The sequence below is a fragment of the Pseudorasbora parva genome, chromosome 9, assembly GCF_024679245.1.
Source record: "Pseudorasbora parva isolate DD20220531a chromosome 9, ASM2467924v1, whole genome shotgun sequence".
NCBI classification, from domain to species: Eukaryota; Metazoa; Chordata; class Actinopteri; order Cypriniformes; family Gobionidae; genus Pseudorasbora; species Pseudorasbora parva.
In genome coordinates, this window is record NC_090180.1 from 48,471,021 (window position 1) to 48,493,766 (window position 22,746).

General features: G+C 40.9%; 1 protein-coding gene across 3 annotated transcripts in view; it reads left to right on the forward strand.

Annotated features, from left to right (window-relative positions):
* The window catches only part of LOC137089340 (receptor-type tyrosine-protein phosphatase mu-like), a 255,243-nt gene that overhangs the window by 62,332 nt on the left and 170,165 nt on the right, over window positions 1–22,746 (forward strand). For all 3 annotated transcript variants that reach the window (XM_067452908.1, XM_067452910.1, XM_067452909.1), the window contains one exon: window positions 4,506–4,628. In XM_067452908.1, the coding sequence (XP_067309009.1) occupies window positions 4,506–4,628 (123 nt within the window). The remainder of the gene's footprint in view (window positions 1–4,505; window positions 4,629–22,746) is intronic.

Sequence of the window (22,746 nt, forward strand, 5' to 3'; positions counted from 1 at the left end):
TGGTTTTATCGTGTTGCAGTCTATTAGACAACATTCTGCATAAGATGGGCTTACATTCGGAAATATATTACATCTACATTTCAGTGGGAACACATAAGGTGTTGATCATCATCTTTCTTTATTATTGTTAGCACTACCTCCAACTAAAGCGGCGTCTCTTCGGAGCGGTCATTTTCTTAAACGAGCCGCGGCAATGTTTCAGATGAGCTTCTAACGCTAGACAAACGCCTTTATTTCCATAAAAATAAAATTTAAAATGTTTAAAAAAGTGACGTGAGTGGAAGGGAGGCGGCGGCGCCGGGACAGTGTGTGTGTGTGTGTGTGTGTGTGTGTGTGTGTGTGTGTGTGTGTGTGTGTGTGTGTGTGTGTGTGTGTGTGTGTGTGTGTGTGTGTGTGTGTGTGTGTGTGTGTGTGTGTGTGAGAGAGAGAGAGAGAGCGGGAGGCAGAGCAGCAGAGAGTTGCGGAATTGCAGGCGTGGCTCGCGGCTGTTATTTCAAACAGCGCAGCATATTTTAAACTAATCGGTTAACCGGCTAATGAGGCTCGGTGGTCAGTCAAGAAAATGTTTAGTTTTCGCCATCCCATGCTGGGACAGGAAGGGGCCGTCCACAAACTGATCCCACAAAGTTAGAAACATGAAATTGTCCTAAATGTCTTGGTGAAGCATTAAGAGTTCCTTTCCTAACCGAATAGTCTCTAATACACTCATGAGAGTAACATGTCTAATGTGTATTTAATTCCAGTTAATCATAATAAGGACACAAACACACACCTGTACACTGACTCTGAGCAGTGACTTCGCCTCGCTTCTTCTGTGTGTTCATGAAACGCTGTCAGAGCGGCTCTTTCAAGGCCGTGTGTGTGTGTGTGTGTGAGAGCTCCAGTGTCTCTGACAGCACCGAGAGAATAGAAGATGAGCTCTTTCTCCTGCCGCTGTTCCTTTCCTTTCAGCGCTCACTAAATCTCCTGTCCTCTCACTCGTGTAAGCGGACAAAAGCCTGAATATATCATCAGATAACAGTTACTGCATGAATTTGGAGGAAGACAATAGAGTGTATCTGTCATCAGTGAAGCGCTGGGCCTGAGAGAATACATCACACACTAACAGCCTGAGGACTGAATCACACACTGACGTGTACATATATCAGCAGGTGATTACACACACATACTCACTCACTCACTCACTCACGCGCACACACACATACTCACACACACATACTCCCTCACACACACACACACACACACACACACACATACTCGCACACATTCACTCGCTCAAACACACACACATAAATCACTCCCTCACACACAAGCACAAGCATACTTGTAAAGCACGTGCATACACACACACACACACACACACACACACACACACACACACACACACACACACACATGTTGGTCTATGTGGTTTACAGGGACTCTCCATAGGCGTAATGGTTTTTATACTGTACAAACCGTATTTTCTATCCCCTTACACTGCCCCTAAACCTACCCATCACACACACACACACACACACACACACACACACACACACACACACACACACACACACACACACACACACACACACACACACACTGCCCCTAAACCTACCCATCACAGGAAACATTCTGCATTTGTACATTTTCAAAAAAAATGCTTATAAATCCATTATATATAAACGAGTACACTCACACACACATACACCACACACTCACATGCCCACTCTCTCGCTCTCTCTCTCATACGCTCCCCCCCCCTCACACACACACACACACACACACACACACACACACACACACACACACACACACACATAAACACACCTCAGACATCATGCTCCAAGTGTGATTGATCAGATCTGGCATGTAAAAGGTGCTTTTCTGTTTTTTTTTCTGTTTATGCAAGCATTATTGTGCATTTGTGCTCAGAGGAAGGTGTGTGTGTGTGTGTGTGTGTGTGTGTGTGTGTGTGTGTGTGTGTGTGTGTGTGTGTGTGTGTGTGTGTGTGTGTGTGTGTGTGTGTGTGTGTGTGTGTGTGTGTGTGTGCATCTGTAACAGCTCCTGTGTTGATTTACAGTGAGTTTGCACACGCTGCAGCTCGCCATGTATACTGAAATATTAATTTATTTCACCATTATTTTCCATTTACTCTGGAGTGCACAGAACTTTCGGCCTTGGCGTCGGGTCGTTCAGATGCACTCAGAATAAATCTCACCTCACCGTTTGTAAGTGACTTGGCTAAAAATGTGGCAATAATCGTTTCCATGCACCTGTTCGTTTCTGTTTGCCCATAATTACAGCCTCTGCTCCGGTCATTCCAGTCTACGCTGAGAGAGGGAAAGATCCATCCGGTGTAAATGAGCATTTTAATTTTTTAGAGCTCTGTATTTATTGTTATAAAGCAGTTTGCTCAGTTATGTTGTTGTTATTAGTGCTCTATAACCTCATTTGACATTCAGTGACACACACATTATGATGTGAACACGTTGAAAGCCCATTAAAGGGGAAGTGTGTAAACATATTCCATCTATTAGCTGCAAAACTCACGCTTGAGTCAGTGATGCAACCAAACACATCATGTCTGACAGTCAAAGCCTTGTAATCGACACGCTTTCACATGCTCGTGTGTGTGTGTGTGTGTGTGTGTGTGTGTGTGTGTGTGTGTGTGTGTGTGTGTGTGTGTGTGTGTGTGTGTGACGGCATCAGGCCGCAGAATTAGGATGAATGAGAACGAACGGCAGATGATTTGAAGGGGAAGTCTGCTAGCACGCCGCTGCGAAATGAATCAAATTTATGCTCGGTGGCACGGCGGCAAGCCAGCGTTTAACGATGATAGAGTTTGGACACTTCATTTCTGTCATTGTGAAATTGGCACGCGGCGCGGCTAATGATGGTAATATATGTTGTGTGTGCGGCGCGAATCCCTCTCCATCTCTGCTGTTGTTTGGCATATTGCATTACGAGCGGCCGCATTAGGACGGAAAGAACCGTAATCAGAGGTGGATAAACTACACAACTTCATTACTAAAGTAACAGTACTGCTGGTCAAATATTACTCCGTTACAAGTGAAAGTTGTAAAAACAGATTTTTACTGGAGTAAAAGTACAGAAGTATTTGTTTTTAAAAGTACTTCAGTATCAAATGTACATTTCCTTCTTTATGTCGCCGCATTATTGTATTATAGTTGTATAAATGCCCATTATGCCATCATGGTTTAAGCCAGTCAGTGACGCTCCATCTGACACACTAGCAGACGACTAACTTAAACTCATTTAAAGACTTGTAGAAAAGTTACAAAGCTGCTGTCACTTTAAGGCCGAATGCACGGATCCAATACACTGATACACATCTGATATTCTCACACTGTTCACCTTCACTGAAGACAGAATCAACTTTGTTTATGTGAATACTCCACTAAATGAGCATTTGGACATCCGTCTTCTTCCATTTTGCTCTAAACTATAAATCAGTGTTTAATAAATGCTGTGAAATCATTGAACTTCACCAGACTCTACAAGAGTGATTCCTGAAAGGCTTTCTGCAAAAACCCAAACACCTTTTAAAGAAGAAAAAAATCATCACTGACTTTCAAAGCTGCGACAGAAACGACTTTCCACTTCGAGGACCTTGATAGAAATGTAGTGGAGTAAAGAGGACGATATTTGTCTTTCAGATGGAGTGAAGTTAAAGTCAGAAGATTACAGAAAAAATAATACTCCAGTAAAGCACAGAGACTTAACAAGTGAACTTAAAGGGTTAGTTCACCCAAAAGTAAAAATTCAGTCATTAACTCCTCTCCCTCATGTGGTTGGACACCCGTCAGACCTTCGTTCATCTTCAGAACACAGATGAAGATATTTTAGTGTAAAGCTGAGAAAGGCTTCAGATAGGCCTCCATTGGCATTCAGTCCATTCCCACTCACAAGACCCATAAAGGCCCTAAACACATCGACACACAGCCCATCTCACTACAGCGGCTGCACAATCACTTTACCAAGCGGTGAGAATAGTTATTGTGCACACAAAATCAAAATAACGACTTTATCCGCTGTGTTATTGCCGTGAACTCGACGCATGCGTGAGAATATGACGGAGCTCCGCTGTTCATGACCAGAAGAGGAGGAGCGAGACCGACACGGAAGACAATTTTTTGATTTTGTGCGCACATTTTCTCGCCGCATTGTAAAGTGATTGTGCAGCCGCTGTAGTGAGATGGGCTGTGTGTCGATGTGTTTAGGGCCTTTATGGGTCTTGTGAGTGGGAATGGACTGAATGCCAATGGAGGCCTATCTGAAGCCTTTCTCAGCTTTACACTAAAATATCTTCATTTGTGTTCTGAAGATGAACGAAGGTCTTATGAGGGCGAGTAATTAATGAAATAATTTAAATTTTTGGGTGAACTAACCCTTTAAGTACAGTACTCGAGTAAATGTGCTTAGTTACGGTCCAGCTCTGGCTGTAATAGATGCGTTCGTTCGTTTCTAGGCTGACGATATCGATGTGTGTCCTTCTTTTGCAGGCGATTGTGACTTTGAGAAGCCATTTTCTTCGTGTGGATACACCCAAGGGCGGGACGATGACCTGGATTGGGAGCAGATTAACACCAGTGAAAAGCCTTCGCTGGATCCCTGGATGCCACCAGGTGAGATTGTAATAATAATTATAATTTGTTACATTTATATAGCGCTTTACATAGAAGGCGGTCTCTCCTCAACCACCACCAGTGTGCAGCTCCACCTGGATGATGCGACGGCAGAAAATGAAACCATCAAAGTTATCCACATCCGCTGGTTTAAGCGGGTTATTTCAACTAGGCGTAAGGTAGTTTATAAATCAGCCATAAAAGTCTTGCCCGTCCACAAATGAAGTAGCCTGCCGTGGTCATCCTCAGCTCTAGTCAGAATATGAGTCTGATGTCAACCCAACCAGGAAAGACCTCGATTGGACAGACCTACAACCAATCAGAGCTGCGGAGTGACGCATAACGCTAGTTTTCAAATGTCAACAGAGCTCAACTGCACTGTGTTGCCAAGTCTGCGGTTTTTCCCTGCGTTGTTTTCTAAGTCCGCGGGTTGAAGCGACTATTATGTGATATATAGACCCATGAGTGCGGATTTTAGCAGCAACCTCACCAAAATAACCCCAGAGAACTCCCCCGAGAAGCTATTGTTTAGGGCTGTAGTTGGCGGGTTTTGTTGTAAAAACTTGGCAACCCTGTCTGCACGCGCGCTGGAATAAACGAACTTTGCCGGTGTTGTAAAAAAATAACGTAATTTAATGATACACAGAGCACTTACCCAACATGATCATCATTACTGAGAGAAATAGTGAAGGTGAATCAGCATGTAAAGTCTGTCAGCAGTCGTGGGCGGGTCTATGCTAATGGGGTGGAGTCTGTCAGCAGTCGTGGGCGGGTCTATGCTAATGGGGTGGAGTCTGTCAGCAGTCGTGGGCGGGTCTATGCTAATGGGGTGGAGTCTGTCAGCAGTCGTGGGCGGGTCTATGCTAATGGGGTGGAGTCTGTCAGCAGTCGTGGGCGGGTCTATGCTAATGGGGTAGAGTCTGTCAGCAGTCGTGGGCGGGTCTATGCTAATGGGGTGGAGTCTGTCAGCAGTCGTGGGCGGGTCTATGCTAATGGGGTGGAGTCTGTCAGCAGTCGTGGGCGGGTCTATGCTAATGGGGTGGAGTCTGTCAGCAGTCGTGGGCGGGTCTATGCTAATGGGGTGGAGTCTGTCAGCAGTCGTGGGCGGGTCTATGCTAATGGAGTGGAGTCTGTCAGCAGTCGTGGGCGGGTCTATGCTAATGGGGTGGAGTCTGTCAGCAGTCGTGGGCGGGTCTATGCTAATGGGGTGGAGTCTGTCAGCAGTCGTGGGCGGGTCTATGCTAATGGGGTGGAGTCTGTCAGCAGTCGTGGGCGGGTCTATGCTAATGGGGTGGAGTCTGTCAGCAGTCGTGGGCGGGTCTATGCTAATGGGGTGGAGTCTGTCAGCAGTCGTGGGCGGGGCATATGCTAATAGGGCGGAGACAGTTAGCAGTTATGGATATAGCAGCACTTTTTTATGCATATAATGATTGAGTTGTAGGTCATTCTCAGTGTTTCATGGGACGCTGCATTCATTCACCCATTGAACTGAACCTTGTAATCTGGTTGGTTGGTTAGAGCTCTTTATTGAGGCTTGTTTGGAAGACTGGAGAAGAGGAATGGGAAGCAAAGCCGCAGAGATGGTGGACGATCACTACTGCACTTTATTAGAGAATAAAGAACCGACTCTCAGTCCTCTGAGGCAGCGTTCCACCGCTAACCAGCCGGTTATCCCTCACATTACGGTAAATGTGGCCAGCGCTCGATGACTCCATGGTTCCGGTAATGGAGGAAAGACAAAAGCTCTCGGAATGAATTTTTATATCAAAACACGCAAATCTATTTTAATTAAAGCATTTTTTCCCCTTGCAGTGGCATTTTGGAAGTCATTAGAATGCTCTTCCCGTTTGTGGCGGTCTCTCGCTCTCTTTAATGTTGCATTGATCGCGTTTGATTTGATTTGAGACGAGGACTGACGGCACCTCAGGACTCAGACTAATGGAGACGCTGCTGTTCGTGTCAGGACGAGACGCGGCTCTAAATGAATGGATATTGTTTTCCTCTTGAATCTGACGCGTAATCTCACACACGCTGCTCCACAGATAGATTACATCCAGTGACACGCACCGCATTCATTAGGACACGCTGCTAATTTCAAGCCCTTCTGTGTGTGTGTGTGTGTGTGTGTGTGTGTGTGTTTGTGTGTGGTGGGTAGGTTTAGGGGTAGGGGCAATTTAGAAGGATAGAAATACGGTTTGTACGATATAAAAGCCATTAAGCCTATGGAATGTCCCCACATTTCACAAAAAACAAATGTGTGTGTGTGTGTGTGTGTGTGTGTGTGATTGTGTTTGTTTGAGCTTGTTTTTGTAAAATATAAGGACACAAATGTGTGTAATGCCATGGGTGAGGAGAGGGTGAAATATGAGGACATTACCCATGGCCCCACTTTACAAAAGTCTTATAAATCACACAGGAGGAGTTTTTATGAGAAAGTAAAAATGCAGAATGTTTCGTGTGTGTGTGTGTGTGTGTGTGTGTGTGTGTGTGTGTGTGTGTGTGTGTGTGTGTGTTGGGTAGGTTCAGGGGCAGTGTAGCGGGATAGAAAATACGATTTGTACAGCATAGAAACCATGACGCCTATGGAATGTCCCCACATTTCACAAAAACAAGTGTGTGTGTGTGTGTGTGTGTGTGTGTGTGTGTGTGTGTGTGTGTGTGTGTGTGTGTGTGTGTGTGTGTGTGTGTGTGTGTGTGTGTGTGTGTGCGTGTCAGTGAAATCAAGTGTGTGTGTAGGGAAGGCAATATATTGCATGTAATGTTTTTTTTTTTGGCCATTGAGTTTTGTAAACAGCAGAGACTTCATTCGAAAACTTGACAGGAAACAACCATGAAATCATATTTCATATATCATGCACCATATTTTTAGTCAACATAATGTAAAATGCAGCTTGATGGCTGGTAAGAACATCAGCTCACTGTTGGCAGGTGTGACTGACGTTAATTTTGAATTGAGGTTGGATTAGTTAGCTAGTCCATTAAGAGTCAGAATCAATCATAAATGAAAGCGTGTTTGAGAGCATGCATTAGTGTTTATCCTGCACAGCTGCGGATGATGAAAGTTTAACAAGCCCTGAAGGACTCCTGCCGATCACAGATCAAAGCTTCAGTCGCATTAGTGAGTTACACATCAATAACCCATGAAGCTCAAACACGCGTGTGCTCTCGATCACGTCTGATCACATGAGCTGATCAATCAAACATGCGTGTGCTATTGATCACACCTGATCACATGATCTGATCACTCAAACATGCGTGTGCTATCGATCACACCTGATCACATGATCTGATCACTCAAACACGCTTGCTATTGATCACACCTGATCACATGATCTGATCACTCAAACACGCGTGTGCTATCGATCACGCCTGATCACATGATCTGATCACTCTAACACGCGTGTGCTATCGATCACACCTGATCACATGATCTGATCACTCAAACACGCGTGCTATTGATCACGCCTGATCACATGATCTGATCACTCAAACACGCGTGTGCTATCGATCACACCTGATCACATGATCTGATCACTCAAACACGCGTGCTATTGATCACACCTGATCACATGTTTTGATCACTCAAACACGCGTGTGCTATCGATCACGCCTGATTACATGATCTGATCACTCAAACACGTGTGTGCTATCGATCACGCCTGATCACATGATCTGATCACTCAAACACACGTGTGCTATCGATCATGCCTGATCACATGATCTGATCACTCAAACACGCGTGTGCTATCGATCACGCCTGATCACATGATCTAATCACTCAAGCACACGTGTGCTATCGATCAAGCCTGATCACATGATCTGATCACTCAAACACGCGTGTGCTATCGATCACGCCTGATCACATGATCTAATCACTCAAGCACACGTGTGCTATTGATCACGCCTGATCACATGATCTGATCACTCAAACACGCGTGTGGTATCGATCACACGTGTGTTTGAGTGATCAGATCACATGATCTGATCACTCAAACACGTGTGTGCTATCGATCACGCCTGATCACATGATCTGATCACTCAAACACACGTGTGCTATCGATCATGCCTGATCACATGATCTGATCACTCAAACACGCGTGTGCTCTCTATCACGCCTGATCACATGATCTGATCACTCAAACACGTGTGCTATCGATCACGCCTGATCACGTGATCTGATCACTCAAACACGTGTGCTCTCGATCACGCCTGATCACATGATCTGATCACTCAAACATGCGTGCTGTCAATCACGCCTGATCACATGATCTGATCACTCAAACACGTGTGCTCTCTATCACGCCTGATCACATGATCTGATCACTCAAACACACGTGTGCTATCAATCACGCCTGATCACATGATCTGATCACTCTAACACGCGTGTGCTATCGATCACGCCTGATCACATGATCTGATCACTCTAACACGCGTGTGCTATCACTCACGCTAAGTTGGGTTGAAAACTCAGAAATTGAGTTGTTTGAATGGGTCCTTGTACTAGGGTTCAAATAACCCAATTTCTGGGTTTGTCCATTTCCAACCCAACTTGGGTTGTTTTTAACCCAGCATTTGTGACAGCAGAGGATTGTGGGAGAAGTTAAAGAACGAGGGTCTCTACCTCTCATTAATTATTTTCTCTCCTCCATCCAGCTCAATACTGAATCAATCACGGCAGAGGCAGAATATGATGATCTCCTGTGTGTGTGTGTGTGTGTGTGTGTGTGTGTGTGTGTCTAGAACTATCTATAACTAGTTAATGTCAGTCAGAAGACAGCAATGTAAAATTACAATTTTTTGTGCATTTTTTTTACTGTTTTATCAGGATATACTTATTTGAAGAAGAAAAAAAAATCAAAAATGATGTTCTTCCTCAGAGTTTCTGTCTCGTTCTCCAGCACAAACATCTAAACATTCTTAAATAAAGACACATTTACTGGAGAAGAGAAACAACTGAAGATATTAAGAGAAATTAAGTTTTCTGAAAAACAACCTTAATTCAAAGGGAAATTATTGTTCTGATGCCATTGGCAGATATTTAACACTTATAACTTATAATGTATAAACTTATAATTTAACACAATATTTAAATATTTAATTAATTTTCAACATGAAAAAGTAAGTATATATATATATATATATATATATATATAATGCTTTATTGCGCATATTTATTTAAACTTTTCACAGCACAAATGTGAACCTGATCCACAAAACCAGTCATAAGAGTCAGTTTTTTTAAATTGAGATTTATACATCATATGCATGGTTTGTTAGGATAGGACAATATTTGGCTGACTATTTGAAGATGAAAAGGGTGCAAAAAAAAATCTAAACATTGAGAAAATCTCCTTTAAAATTGTCCAAATGATGTCCTTAGCAATGCATATTACTACTAATAATATATTTATAATATATTTACAGTAGGAAGTTTACATTGAACATGATCTTAAAATCCTAATGATATTGGGCATGAAAGAAAAATGGATAATTTTGACCCATATGATGTATTGTCGGCTATTGCCACAGATAGATCGTGAGATTATGACTGGTGTTGAGCTCTAGGGTCACTAATTAGTTTTTTTAATACATGAAAATATACATCTGCCTTTTGAATTTTAGGATGCTCGCATGAAATGAATTTTTCATCATCATCATCATCATCATCATCATACCCTGGAGTCACATGGTTCTCTTACTCTGCTCCATTTACAAACCTAATTTGATTGCATTTCTGCAGATCCATTTGGAGACGTTTTCACACGGCCTATTAGGAAATCCAGAATATTCGTCTCTCAAGATCAAAAGCCGCGAAATTCGTACTTTTTTCCTAATGAAGCCTCGTCTGGAATGTTATTTGTTTTCTCAGCCTCATTAAGTGAATTAAGTGTTCTGCATACAGTAATACTGCGCTTCATCCCCCCCGCCGATGAAAAAACATCCCTCCTGTTGTTGCGGAGAGACGTTTATTCTGTCATAAAGACTGAAGGACGGCAGGAATTAAATCAGAACTTCAATCTCATCAGCTAAAGATGACGTCCCGCGGGAAGCAGCCATTACCATCAAGCCACAACACGCTAATTGTGTTTGCCGCATTTGCAAGTTTGAGCGAATGTTTGAGGGAAAGTCAAACGGGACAGAAAGACGCGGTTATATGATTATAGGGCAGCGCTCGAGCTGAGAGTGTCCTTCTACTTCAGCTCAGACAATCTGACGATAAGTAATCAATAAATAAATACAGCACTGTCCTGAAAAACCAAGATTTTTACACTTTAGAAAACATCCTAGTGTAGAAGTCATGGGCTAGTTTTGAGCCTCTCTGTCCAACACTCAGTTTTGATTGGCATGTCATTCAAGATTTGGAAGTAAACGCCCTCTACTGTGATTGGCTAACAGTTTTTCAAAATAATATCAAACATACTCGCCATTACACGTGTGGAATTGTTTTGAAAAATTCAGATGTTGAAAAATGTCTCTTTAAACAAGTCTCTGGTGTGTGTGTGTGTGTGTGTGAGTGATGTTTCAGCTCAAAATACCCCACAGATAATTTTTATAGTATGTTAAAACTGTCACTTTTTGAGGATAAGCAAAAACGCGTAATTTTTGTGTATATCTCTTTAAATGCAAATGAGCTGCTGCTCCCCGCCCACTTTCAGGAAGAGGGCGGAGCTTCAAGAGCTCATGTCAGCAGCTCGGATTACCTCACGCGGACACACACTGAAAATCTCAGAAACTATTCAGCCTTTTATGATCAAACCGGAGTCAGACAATGATTGAGAGAACGTTTCCGAAGGGATAGAGGAGGAGTTTATGAGTTAACGATCTTCAGTCATTGATTAGCATATTCTGTCATGATAATCTCTAAACCAGAGAAGCCATGATCTCAGCCAGAGAATCTGCTGATGAAGAGAAAACAGGGATAGTTTAGTTTAATTACGGTTATAATATCTGCTGATGAAGAGAGAACAGGGATAGTTTAGTTTAATTACGGTTACAATATCTGCCAATAATGACCAATGATATTTGACCCACCCCCTTTTTTAAAACCAATGATATTAGACCCACCCCCTTTTTTACAACCAATGATATTAGACCCACCCCCTTTTTTACAACCAATGATATTAGACCCACCCCCTTTTTTACAACCAATGATATTTGACCCACCCACTTTTTACGACCAATGATATTCGACCCACCCACTTTTATCGTCTCAAATTCAATGTCTGTTTACCTGATAAACACTTAGATGCTTTATTTCCACTTTTCTAATCATTTCTTAATTTGTATTGTAAATAAATGCCTTTCCGATCTGATATGTGATGAGAAAAGGAAGTAGAGTGAGTTTGGCAAAAGGCAGATTCGAACCTCAGGTCGATTTGCGTCAAAACTTGATGCCATGCGTCAGTGGAGGCGATGTAGTAGAAGTGGGCGTCGATCTTCTTCCTCACACTGTGAGCTTGGTTTCAAAAGAAGCTGTTTCTGAAACTAGTACAATATTTTTATAGTGCAAAAACCTCTGATAAGAGCAAGGAAAATATGATTTTTTAATCCAGGTCCCCTGTAAGAGTACCATGAGCGTGATCATTTTGGTCACTTTATTTTGATGTATTTTCAAGACTTCAGTGATTTCTCTTGATGTGAATGTTTAGATGTTTTTGCTGAAATGATTTTTCGTTCCGTTCACGTCACCGGTCAGCTGCACATGCACTTTCTCTGGGAAACGCGCGGAATTAATTAAACGGGTTTCAGGTGGCATTTCATGGTGACTTTACAGCATGGGTTTGATGGTATTACGCGGCGCCACACTTAATGGTATTAAAATGTTGTGGGATGTGTGGGAGAACACTGCAAAAAATGCTCTTCTTACTCAGTAATGTTGTCTGGTTTGTAGTCTAAATATCTAACAATTCTTAAATCAAGATGCATTTACTTGATCAGTAAAACGGATATAACGGATATTAGGAAAATATCTAAATGAAGTGAGTTTTTGCTTAAAACAGGCAAAATGATCTGCCAACGGGGTGAGAAAAATAATCTTATTTCTGATTGGGACGGAAACAAGAAACAAGATTATTTTTCTCACCCCATTGGCAGATCATTTTGCCTGTTTTAAGCAGAAACTCACTTCATTTATATTTTATTTTCCTTATATACGTTATATTTCTTACTCAGTATTTTTGTCTTGTTTCCAGTCCAAATATCTAAAAATTCTTAAAACAAGATGCATTTTCTAGACAAGCAAAAGTAATTGTCTTGTTTTGGGGAATTATTAGCCTGACCCACATCCAGATGTTTGGTCTGGAAACTCACCATTGACGGCTCAATCAGAGCGGCGGATAAACGGCTGTCTTTCAAACTCCCTCTGCACGCGATAGGATAGCGCTACACCAACCAGAGCAACGAAGGTGAAGCGGAGCTGACGGATTAAACATTCGCCGTATCCGCTCAGCTAAACTCGAACACATCTTCCCTTTTTAAGAATGACTTCAGTGCCGCTCTTTGTTCTTTTCTCAGAGAAAAGCTTAACTCCAAGTCTTCCAGAGTCGCGGTCAAAGCTGATTCGAAAGACCGCCGTTCGCCAGTTTCTGTGTTTACTAGAAGCACGCAAACGCAACTCGGCCGTCGTCATTATGGCCCCGCCCACCGACTCTATACACGATGTGATTGGCCCGACCAGAGTTTGGCGTTTACAGCTCAGACAGGTATTGAGAGTTGCTAGGCGACACTCGCGGCAGATTAGATTTGCTGCCGCTAGGGGGCGTCTAGATTTCTAGGCTAGGAAAAAATAACTCAAAATGAAGAGAGTTTTTGCTTAAAATAAGATGAATAATCTGCCAATGGGTTAAGAAAATTTTTTTATTTAGTATTTTTTTCTTGTTTCCAGTCCAAATGGCTGCATTTATATAGCGCTTTTAACAAACCCTATGGCCATCCAAAGCGCTTTACATTTCTGCCTCACATTCACCCGTTCACACACTCTCTCCTTCACACACTGACGGCGATGTCAGCCATGCAGGGCTCATCCAGCTCGTCGGGAGCAGCTGGGGTTCGGTGTCTTGCTCATGGACACCTCGACACTTGATCAGGTGGAACCGGGGATCGATCCACCAACCTTCCGGTTTTTAGACAACCTACGTGAACCACTGAGCCACTGCCGCCCCGGCATATATCTAAATATTCTTAAATCAAGATGCATTTAAGTAATTTTCTCTTGTTTTCTGGGGAAAAATATCAAAATATAGAGAGTTTTTGCTTAAAACAGGCAAAATGATCTGCCAATGGGGGGAGAAAAATAATCTTATTTCTGACTGAAATCTTGTTTCTTGTTTCCGAACAGAAATAAGATTATTGTTCTCCCCCCATTGGCAGATCATTTTGCCTGTTTTAAGCAGAAACTCACTTCATTTAGATTTTATTTTCCTTATATACGTTATATCCGTTTTACTGATCTAGTAAATGCATCTTGATTTAAGACTTGTTAGATATTTAGACTACAAACCAGACAACATTACTGAGCATTTTTTTCTCGTGTGATCTCGAAATGGCCAATTAGCTCACGGCTAAAGAAGACACGGCAGAGTTTATGAAAGTTCTTCAGCTTTCATTCGCCAGACAGACAGATGAAGTTTTTTTCGTCCTCATTGTTCGAGTCAGACAAAAGCCGAGCTCCGGCTCAATCACGGTTATTTTTTTCCTTGCGTTTTTTTTCCCGGGGAAATTGAGCTCGGGCCACGGCTCCTCGTGAACTCTCACAGCGAGAGGGATTTTGATTGGTTCCACAATGTGAGAATTGGCTTGCCTACTTTGACATTTGAGAGCCGCCGCCGCCGGGCCTTTTCTCGAGGTGCGACCTCGCCGAGTTTTATTAGCAAATGAGACCTGGAGGGCTTGAGTTTAAAGAGCGGCCCCTCCGCTCCGATTTCAGCCACATAATGATTTGCACAGGTTCAGGACCTGATTGAGAGCAGAATAATGAGCGGCAGTCATGGCAGCCGCGGCTCTGAGCCGAGCGAGTGCAGAGCTGCAGACTCTGAGGATGAGCGGCAGACGGCTCGTGTCCGTCAGATTAACGGATGCGCGTCAGGAGCAGCTAGTGCTCATTACACTGGACGTATATATAATGTCATTACTTGAAATAAATAAATATTCAATCAACTTTTAAAAGAAATAAAATATAATATTTAAAAATGTATTTATTATAATGATATTATTATTATTATTATATTATAATGTGTGTGTGTGTATATATATATATATATATATATATATATATATATATATATATCTGTGTGTGTGTGTGTGTGTGTGTGTATTTATGTGTGACTTTTAATGTGTGTATATATATATATATATATATATATATATACACACACATAAAGTCACACATAAATACACACACACACACAAACACATATGTACACACACAGATACACACACACACACACGCACGCACACACACACACACACACACATACAGTCCCTGACAAAAGTCTTGTCGCTTATCTATTTTCTAGAAATACCTGATATTAACCTGACTTTTAATTAATCAATTGGTGTTAGAAATAGCTCATATGAAAAGCTAAACCCTCCCAAATGATGTTTAATGCACTGAAATAAATAATTTTCACAGAAGAAATATTTCTCATTTAATCAAGACAGAAAGGTCAAATTTTTTTTCAAAAGTTTTGTCGCCTATACAGAAATTGAACAAATTTACTGCAAATACAAAAATATGTCAGCAAATTAAGTTGTGGTGCTGTGAGATCCAAATGTAATATCTTGTATGACTTCCATGAGCTTGAAGGACTGCACCCATGCGGTTTGGCAAGGATTCATACAATGTATTGATGAAGTCATCAGGAATAGCTAAGAAAGCAGTCCTGCATGCCTCCCAGAGTTCATCAATATTCTTTGGTTTCGTCTTCCATGCGTCCTCTTTCATCGCATATGCTCAATGCGCTTTAATGCGCTTTCATATGCTCAATGATGTTCATGTCTGGTGACTGGGCTGGCCAATCCTGGAGCATCTTGATCTTCTTCACCTTGAGGACCTTTGATGTGGAGATGGAAGTATGCGATGGATCACCGTCCTGCTGCAGAATTTGGCCTCTTTTATGGTTGGGAATATAAGAGGTAGCTAAGATTTCTTGGTATTTTAGACTATTGATGTTGCCTTCCACCCTGCAGATCTCTCGCACACCCCCATACTGGATGAAACCCCAGACCATGATTTTTCCGCCACCAAACTTCACTGTTTTCTGGGTGAATCTCGGATCCATTCTGGCTCCAGTAGGTCTCCTGCAATATTTGCGGCGACTGTGGTGTAATTCAACAGAAGATTCATCTGAAAAATCCACCTTCTGCCACTTTTCCAGCGTCCATCCTTTTAGCAGGCTGTGGGCCTTGGCAAATGCCACACGGTTTTTCTATTGTATTTTGTTTAGTGCTGGCTTCCGGGCACTGATTCGACCATGGAGGCCATTTCGAGACAGAATCCGACAAACTGTTCTGGTTGACACAGGGACTTCAGGTGACCAGGTCTCGTGGAGCTCTGCTGCAGTGGAAAATGGGCTGGCCTTGGATTTTCGAGCCAACAAACGGTCCTCTCGAGCAGTTGTCTTGTGGGGTCTGCCTGACCTGGGCTTGTCAAAAACGTCTCCAGTCTCCTCAAATCTTTTTTTTATCCTCTGTACTTGACGCTGAGACACATTGAAGGTGTCTGCCACATCAGCAGTGGATCTGGTCTTCAGCCTCATGATAATCAAAACTTTAGTCTCAGGGTGAATCTTAGGCATGTTTGCAGAGGTCTAGTTGCAGTTGATGTGAAGGTCTAGTGTACTGGGGTTCTTTTTATACACACTTGAGACCTAATTGATCCATTATTAGTCACAGGTGAAGCTCATATCACAAGGTGACAACACTTATGTCTTTGCAAAAATTGACTCAATGGGCTTTACCAAGCTGTGAATATTAGAATACTTTTTGAAAGTTTAGTTTTTCACTGAAACATTATCACAAAAGCTGGTGGGATTAAAATGAGCCATTTCTTGTAAAAAAATCTTGATTAGAAATATATTTCAGCAGCACTTTAGGTCAATTTGTACACAAGCGACAAGACTTTTGTCAGGGACTGTATATATATAATAACATGTTAAATCATGCTCCCCTAAAACCGTGACCCTAAACATATGATTCGGATCGCGTGTCAAACTGCTGAGATCACGTGACATTGGCGATCCGAATCATGAATCGATTCTCTGACTCATAACCGTTTGAATCTTTATTTGAGGATTGAACACAAACGCGGAAGAGAAGCCAATGCTGAATAAAGTCGTAGTTTGTGTTATTTTTGGACCCAAATGTATTTTGGATGCTTCAAGAGACTCTAATTAACCCACTGATGTCTCATATGGACTACTGTGATGATGTTTTTATTCCCTTTCTGGACATGGACAGTATACAGGGAGTGCAGAATTATTAGGCAAGTTGTATTTTTGAGGATTAATTTTATTATTGAACAACAACCATGTTCTCAATGAACACAAAAAACTCATTAATATCAAAGCTGAATATTTTTGGAAGTTTTAGTTTGAGCTATTTTAGGGGGATATCTGTGTGTGCAGGTGACTATTACTGTGCATAATTATTAGGCAACTTAACAAAAAACAAATTTATACCCATTTCAATTATTTATTTTTACCAGTGAAACCAATATAACATCTCAACATTCACAAATATACATTTCTGACATTCAAAAACCAAGCAAAAACAAATCAGTGACCAATATAGCCACCTTTCTTTGCAAGGCCACTCAAAAGCCTGCCATCCATGGATTCTGTCAGTGTTTTGATCTGTTCACCATCAACATTGCGTGCAGCAGCAACCACAGCCTCCCAGACACTGTTCAGAGAGGTGGACTGTTTTCCCTCCTTGTAAATCGCACATTTGATGATGGACCACAGGTTCTCAATGGGGTTCAGATCAGGTGAACAAGGAGGCCATATCATTAGATTTTCTTCTTTTATACCCTTTCTTGCCAGCCACGCTGTGGAGTACTTGGACGCGTGTGATGGAGCATTGTCCTGCATGAAAATCATGTTTTTCTTGAAGGATGCAGACTTCTTCCTGTACCACTGCTTGAAGAAGGTGTCTTCCAGAAACTGGCAGTAGGACTGGGAGTTGAGCTTGACTCCATCCTCAACCCGAAAAGGCCCCACAAGCTCATCTTTGATGATACCAGCCCAAACCAGTACTCCACCTCCACCTTGCTGGCGTCTGAGTCGGACTGGAGCTCTCTGCCCTTTACCAATCCAGCCACGGGCCCATCCATCTGGCCCATCAAGACTCACTCTCATTTCATCAGTCCATAAAACCATAGAATAATCAGTCTTGAGATATTTCTTGGCCCAGTCTTGACGTTTCAGCTTGTGTGTCTTGTTCAGTGGTGGTCGACTTTCTGCCTTTCTTACCTTGGCCATGTCTCTGAGTATTGCACACCTTGTGCTTTTGGGCACTCCAGTGATGTTGCAGCTCTGAAATATGGCCAAACTGGTGGCAAGTGGCATCTTGGCAGCTGCACGCTTGACTTTTCTCAGTTCACGGGCAGTTATTTTGCGCCTTGGTTTTTCCACACGCTTCTTGCGACCCTGTTGACTATTTTGAATGAAACGCTTGATTGTTCGATGATCACGCTTCAGAAGCTTGGCTATTTTAAGACTGCTGCATCCCTCTGCAATATATCTCACTATTTTTGACTTTTCTGAGCCTGTCAAGTCCTTCTTTTGACCCATTTTGCCAAAGGAAAGGAAGTGTCCTAATAATTATGCACACCTGATATAGGGTGTTGATGTCATTAGACCACACCCCTTCTCATTACAGAGATGCACATCACCTAATATGCTTAATTGGTAGCAGGCTTTCCAGCCTATACAGCTTGGAGTAAGACAACATGCATAACGAGGATGATGTGGTCAAAATACTCATTTGCCTAATAATTCTGCACTCCCTGTATGTGCATACACTTGCATACGCTCTCGGACTAAATATAAAATATCTTAAACTGTGTGTGAAGATGAACGGAGGTCTTACGGGTGTGGAGCGACATTAGGGAGAGGAGTTAATGACAGACATTTCATTTTTGGCTGAACTAACCCTTTAATAATGGACCATTATTCTAAAGTGTTACCAAATAGTCTTTAGAAATAAACGTTTATTGATCTTTGAAAAGGCGTACCTGCATTATAATGCCTTTATCGTTATTTTAGATGAAAATGGTCTCAGAACGACAATATCATCGTTTATCCCAATAATGTCTTGGGCTCTTTATCGTCCAGCAGAATGTGTTATTGTGTCAGGCCTACTTGTGCAGAAGTTCATGAGAAAGTTTGCTTTGAAACCACATTAATTTCGTCACACTCTTAATAATCATAACTCTTCTCGTTATCGGTCTGTGATGTCTGAATAATATGACACAGATGCGGTTTATTTTAGGCTCTCATTATGAAGAAATCTCCTGCACATGTGGAACTTCTCCTCATAATACTGTTGTGTGATGCCCGGCTTGTCCGAGACTCTTTTTAATTAGCTCTGCCATTAGTGTGACAAGCTCGCCGCTATCCCAGCATGCCCTAATGAAGCATCAGGTGGCAACGCGCCCGAAATAAACCCGCGCGGATGCTCTGAGTAAATGAGTGTGTGTGCAGGTAATGGTCTCACCTTGTCAGAGCTGTGGGGAATTTCTGTGCGATCCGCTGGCGTTAGTGATCTTCAGACGTGTGTGTGTGTGTGTGTGTGTGTGTCACACCAGCAGATTGTCATGGTAATTTGTGAGGAACCAGTCGACAAGCTCAAATTAAAGTTATGATTTCATACGCTCTCTTGGATCGACGGCACATGCTCAGCAACGCCAGAACAAATGTCAGGTTAAAACACGTTAGCAGCATGCTAAAACCGATAGGAATGTGTTAAACGCGTTAACAATGCTAAAACGCATTAGAAATGTGTTAAAATGCGTTAGCAATGAGTTAATGTTAAAAACATCCTAAAATGTGCGGAAACACGTTAGCAGCATGCTAAAACATGTTAGCAATGTGTTAAAACACGTTAACAATGCTAAAATGCATTAGCAATGTGTTAAAAAACATTAGCAATGAGTTAAATCACATTAGCAATGTGTTAATGTTTAAAACATCCTAAAATGTGCGAAAACACATTAATAGAATGCTAAAACACGTTAGCAATGCGTTAAAACGCGTTAACAATGCTAAAACGCATTAGCAAAGAGTTAAAACACGTTAACAATGAGTTAAAACACGTTAACAATAATTTAAAACACGTTAGCAATGTGTTAAAACACGTTAACAATGCTAAAACATGTTAGCAATGAGTTAAAACACGTTAACAATGAGTTAAAACACGTTAACAATGAGTTAAAACACGTTAGGAATGAGTTAAAACATGCTAGGAATGAGATAAAACACGTTAGGAATCAGATAAAACACGTTAACAATGAGTTAAAACACGTTAACAATGAGTTAAAACACGTTAGGAATGAGATAAAACACGTTAACAATGAGTTAAAACACGTTAACAATGAGTTAAAACACGTTAGGAATGAGTTAAAACACGTTAGGAATTAGATAAAACACGTTAACAATGAGTTAAAACACGTAAGGAATGAGTTAAAACACGTTAGGAATGAGTTAAAACACGTTAACAAAGCTAAAGCACATTAACAATGTGTTAATGTTAAAACATCCTAAAATGTGCGAAAACAGGTTAGCAGCATGTTAAAACACATTAGCAAAGTCCTAAAACACGTTAGCAATGTGTTAAAACACGTTAACAATGCTAAAACATGTTAGCAATGAGTTAAAACACGTTAACAATGAGTTAAAACACGTTAGGAATGAGTTAAAACACGTTAGGAATGAGATAAAACACGTTAACAGTGAGTTAAAACACGTTAGGAATGAGATAAAACACGTTAGGAATTAGATAAAACACGTTAACAATGAGTTAAAACACGTTAGGAATGAGTTAAAACACGTTAGGAATGAGTTAAAACACGTTAACAAAGCTAAAGCACATTAACAATGTGTTAATGTTAAAACATCCTAAAATGTGCGAAAACACGTTAGCAGCATGTTAAAACACATTAGCAAAGTCCTAAAACACGTTAGCAATGTGTTAAAACACGTTAACAATGCTAAAACATGTTAGCAATGAGTTAAAACACGTTAACAATGAGTTAAAACACGTTAGGAATGAGTTAAAACACGTTAGGAATGAGATAAAACACGTTAACAATGAGTTAAAACACGTTAGGAATGAGTTAAAACACGTTAACAATGAGTTAAAACACGTTAACAATGAGTTAAAACACGTTAGGAATGAGTTAAAACACGTTAGGAATGAGATAAAACACGTTAACAATGAGTTAAAACACGTTAGGAATGAGTTAAAACACGTTAGGAATGAGTTAAAACACGTTAGGAATGAGTTAAAACACGTTAGGAATGAGTTAAAACACGTTAACAAAGCTAAAGCACATTAACAATGTGTTAATGTTAAAACATCCTAAAATGTGCGAAAACACGTTAGCAGCATGTTAAAACACATTAGCAAAGTCCTAAAACACGTTAGCAATGTGTTAAAACACGTTAACAATGCTAAAACATGTTAGCAATGAGTTAAAACACGTTAACAATGAGTTAAAACACGTTAGGAATGAGTTAAAACACGTTAGGAATGAGATAAAACACGTTAACAATGAGTTAAAACACGTTAGGAATGAGTTAAAACACGTTAGGAATGAGATAAAACACGTTAACAATGAGTTAAAACACGTTAGGAATGAGTTAAAACACGTTAGGAATGAGTTAAAACACGTTAGGAATGAGTTAAAACACGTTAGGAATGAGTTAAAACACGTTAACAAAGCTAAAGCACATTAACAATGTGTTAATGTTAAAACATCCTAAAATGTGCGAAAACACGTTAGCAGCATGTTAAAACACATTAGCAAAGTCCTAAAACACGTTAGCAATGTGTTAAAACACGTTAACAATGCTAAAACATGTTAGCAATGAGTTAAAACACGTTAACAATGAGTTAAAACACGTTAGGAATGAGTTAAAACACGTTAGGAATGAGATAAAATACGTTAACAATGAGTTAAAACACGTTAGGAATGAGTTAAAACACGTTAGGAATGAGTTAAAACACGTTAGGAATGAGTTAAAACACGTTAACAAAGCTAAAGCACATTAACAATGTGTTAATGTTAAAACATCCTAAAATGTGCGAAAACACGTTAGCAGCATGTTAAAACACATTAGCAAAGTCCTAAAACACGTTAGCAATGTGTTAAAACACGTTAACAATGCTAAAACATGTTAGCAATGAGTTAAAACACGTTAACAATGAGTTAAAACACGTTAGGAATGAGTTAAAACACGTTAGGAATGAGTTAAAACATGCTAGGAATGAGTTAAAACACGTTAGGAATGAGTTAAAACACGTTAGGAATGAGTTAAAACACGTTAGGAATGAGTTAAAACACGTTAGGAATGAGTTAAAACACGTTAGGAATGAGTTAAAACACGTTAACAAAGCTAAAGCACATTAACAATGTGTTAATGTTAAAACATCCTAAAATGTGCGAAAACACGTTAGCAGCATGTTAAAACACATTAGCAATGTCCTAAAACACGTTAGCAATGTGTTAAAACGCGTTAACAATGTGTTAAAACACATTAGCAATGTGTTAAAATGCGTTAACAATGCTAAAACACATTAGCAATGTGTTAAAATGCGTTAACAATGCTAAAACGCATTAGCAATGTGATAAAACACATTAGCAATGAGTTAAAACACGTTAGCAATGTGATCCTAAAATGTGCGGAAACACGTTAGCAGCATGTTAAAACACGTTAGCAATGTGTTAAAACACGTTAACGATGCTAAAATGCATTAGCAATGTGTTAAAACACGTTTGCAATGTGCTAAAACACGTTAACGATGCTAAAACGCATTAGCAATGTGTTAAAACACGTAAGCAGCATGCTAAGACACGTTAGCAATGTGCTAAAACACGTTAGCAGCATGCTAAAACATG